Below are 2,734 nucleotides of genomic sequence, written 5' to 3'. Positions count from 1 at the left end.
TGCTGTCGCAGAAGGTTTGAGTAAGCAGACAACAGGCACTTGCCGAGTTTGTGTCAAAAAGTGGTGTTTTTTTTTTAATGAAAACGTCGTAGTAATGGGATAAAAAGCTTACACACCTCGTCCTGAATATCGTGCATATTTTTCCTCGGGTAGATTTTCAGGTATTACCTCGCCAGGTGATACCAGAAAATCGACCCTAGGGAAAATATGCACGATATTCAGAACTCAGACTGTGTAACCTATATTTATATTCATGTTTTTGTTTTAGTTCGCTGTATCAGAGCAAGTTCTGCGAAACCATGGCAACGGGAACGCCACCCACTAAAGGAACCACTGAGGAAAGGAAAAAATCCCTGACTTGTTCTTTGTGCCTTGAAGTCTTCACCTCCCCGAAGTTACTTCCGTGCTCTCATTCTTATTGTCTGAAATGTCTTGAAGATCTGACGTCACGCACTTCCTCGTCTTCCTTCATGTGTCCCCAGTGTCGTCATAACGTCACCATCCCTGCTGGCGGCGTGTCGGCCTTTCAGAACAACTACTACCTCCACGCCGAGGACCTGGACAGAGCGCGAGACGGAACCCTGTGTCTGACCCATCCCAAGCTGGATCTTGACCTTTACTGTGTCGATTGCCAGCTTCCGCTGTGCGCGAAATGTGTACTGGCAGACCACAGACAGCACGACACCACGGATGTGTGTGAAGCGGCCAGCCAGGTCCAGGCTCAGCTGAAGCGAGACGAGGTCCGTGTGCAGGAGGAAGTGTCCCGCATGATTAAGCGAGTGACGGCAGACGAGGCAGAGCGGCAAGCCGTGCAGGACAAGAAGGCAGCAGTTGAGAGCGCCATCAGGAGGAAACACGCCACGCTGGTGGCCATGGGGAACAAGTTCCGTGATGACTCGCTGGCCTCCCTCAACACAGTCACCACTCAGCTGGACACTCGGCTCACCAACGACCTGCACTGCCAGCGGGACAACCTGCGGCAACTCTGTCAGCTACAACAACAACTCCAAGACGCCGTCAGCGGCGGGAAGGGCTGTCAACAGCTGACGGTTGCCAAGGAGATGAGAGAGGGGCGGGGCAGCCCTCAGGCTGTCAGCAAGCTAACGTTATCAAAGAGAAGCTCCGTGGGTCGGCCAGTGCTGATCTGTAAAATCACGGAGGATGACGTCATGCAGAACGTCCAGGATTTCTTTGGCAGCGTGGAGACTGCTTGGATGGAGGAGACAGCGCCTGATGTGAAGGTCGTGGAGCAGTTCCGCTGTGGGGAGGTGCCAGACATTGAGGTCTTCAGTCTCTGTCCCTTTGATAACGGTACTGTGTGGATGTCGTTTGCACGGCGAGGTCTAAATAAGGATGCGCCCGGTGAGTGCTTTGATGAGAAGGGGAAACATTTAAACACACAGAAAGATGGAACTGGTAAGACGTCGTTGAAAAGTTTGGTTGGGGGAAAGGGAATCTTCATTAAACAAGCGTTGTCCACCTATGTCAAGTCACAGACACAAACAAATTTCAAGTTAGACAACAGCTCATCAGGTAAGGCGTACATAAAAACAGACAAAGTGACATCAGAAGACCCATATAAAGTAGAAGACACAACGGAGTTCATCATCCAGGTGGGAGCCCACCGCGCGTTGGACGTGGACAGCAGCGAGCAGCTGTTCGTTGTGGTGGAGGAGGCCCAAGCCCCCGACGGTCAGCGTAAGGTCCATTTGTACCGTCGTGGTCAGCAAGCCGCCGTGGCCACCTACAGTCCCCCCACTGCCCGCTGCCGCCCGTCCGACGTGTGTTTCTACAAGGTGGCTGGCCAAGAGCGCCTGGTGGTGGCGGACGAGGCCACGGACAGTCTGCACGTGGTGAGCGTGCAGGGCGGGGAGATGCGTTTTGAGCGCTACCTGGCCCCGGGCTGTCCGCTCTTGGTGCAACCCACAGCACTCAACACAGACACTCAGGGTCGCCTGTGGGTGGCCTGTAGAGGGGGCGCCATCCTTACCTTCACTCCTATTGCGTGACATTAACGGTTTACCGGGAAGCAGTGGAAAAGTGTATCAGCACATGTATTTGTAAAAGTGGAACATGTATACTCACCAAATAGACATACCAGGACATTCACGTTTTATTCCACACTTTGCTTTGTGCGCTTTCTGGGCGCCCCTCCCTTCTTCCGGCTCCGAAGAAAAGATGTCATATTTATCTGACATTGGACTGTTGCCGTCAAGATAATGTATTGTTCAGTATTCCAAAACAGCACAACAATAAAATACATTGTAACTGGTGACACTAACTACTATTCATACAGATATTTTTCAAATAAGCGTTTGCGTGTACATGCATATATATAGATGTATATTTGATTTTGCATAAATTAATATCATTGCACCATATAAGCCCATTTCAACTTCTATTACACATACAGTTTGATACTCTGAAACAGGAACTTCGTGCGATTTTGTTTAGCTGTGTCTGGGCACGAAGCCAGATTGAGAGGGCGATATTAATTAAGCTGATTTCCGGACACGTTTAAAAACTAGACAATTATGAGGTGATCAAATGTCAGACTGGGACGGATGCAGAAGCATGACGTTTGGTGAAAGCATTTTTAGGTTAACAACTGCATGCGAAGAATATTTAATTCCGGTTTCAGGATCATGTTACTTTACTTTCTTGTTTTGTTTTGTTGTTATTGCACACACACACACAAAAACACAAAAAACAACCGCTTTTGTTGTTTTTTAAC

At 49.4% G+C, this 2,734-nt stretch overlaps 1 protein-coding gene across 1 annotated transcript in view; it reads left to right on the top strand.

Moving 5' to 3' along the window:
• The first annotated feature begins 284 nt into the window (after positions 1 to 284).
• Positions 285 to 2,734, top strand: part of LOC138975863 (tripartite motif-containing protein 55-like) — a 5,531-nt gene continuing 3,081 nt past the window's right edge. Inside the window, exon 1 of the mRNA XM_070348631.1 lies at positions 285 to 2,734. This exon is cut by the window's right edge and continues 3,081 nt beyond it. Coding sequence (XP_070204732.1) covers positions 300 to 2,009 — 1,710 coding nt within the window. The 5' untranslated portion in view covers positions 285 to 299 and the 3' untranslated portion in view covers positions 2,010 to 2,734.

The sequence above is a fragment of the Littorina saxatilis genome, linkage group LG9, assembly GCF_037325665.1.
Source record: "Littorina saxatilis isolate snail1 linkage group LG9, US_GU_Lsax_2.0, whole genome shotgun sequence".
Lineage (NCBI taxonomy): Eukaryota > Metazoa > Mollusca > Gastropoda > Littorinimorpha > Littorinidae > Littorina > Littorina saxatilis.
The sequence above is the reverse complement of the archived record's forward strand: the minus strand, read 5'-3'. Positions and strand labels throughout refer to the sequence as shown.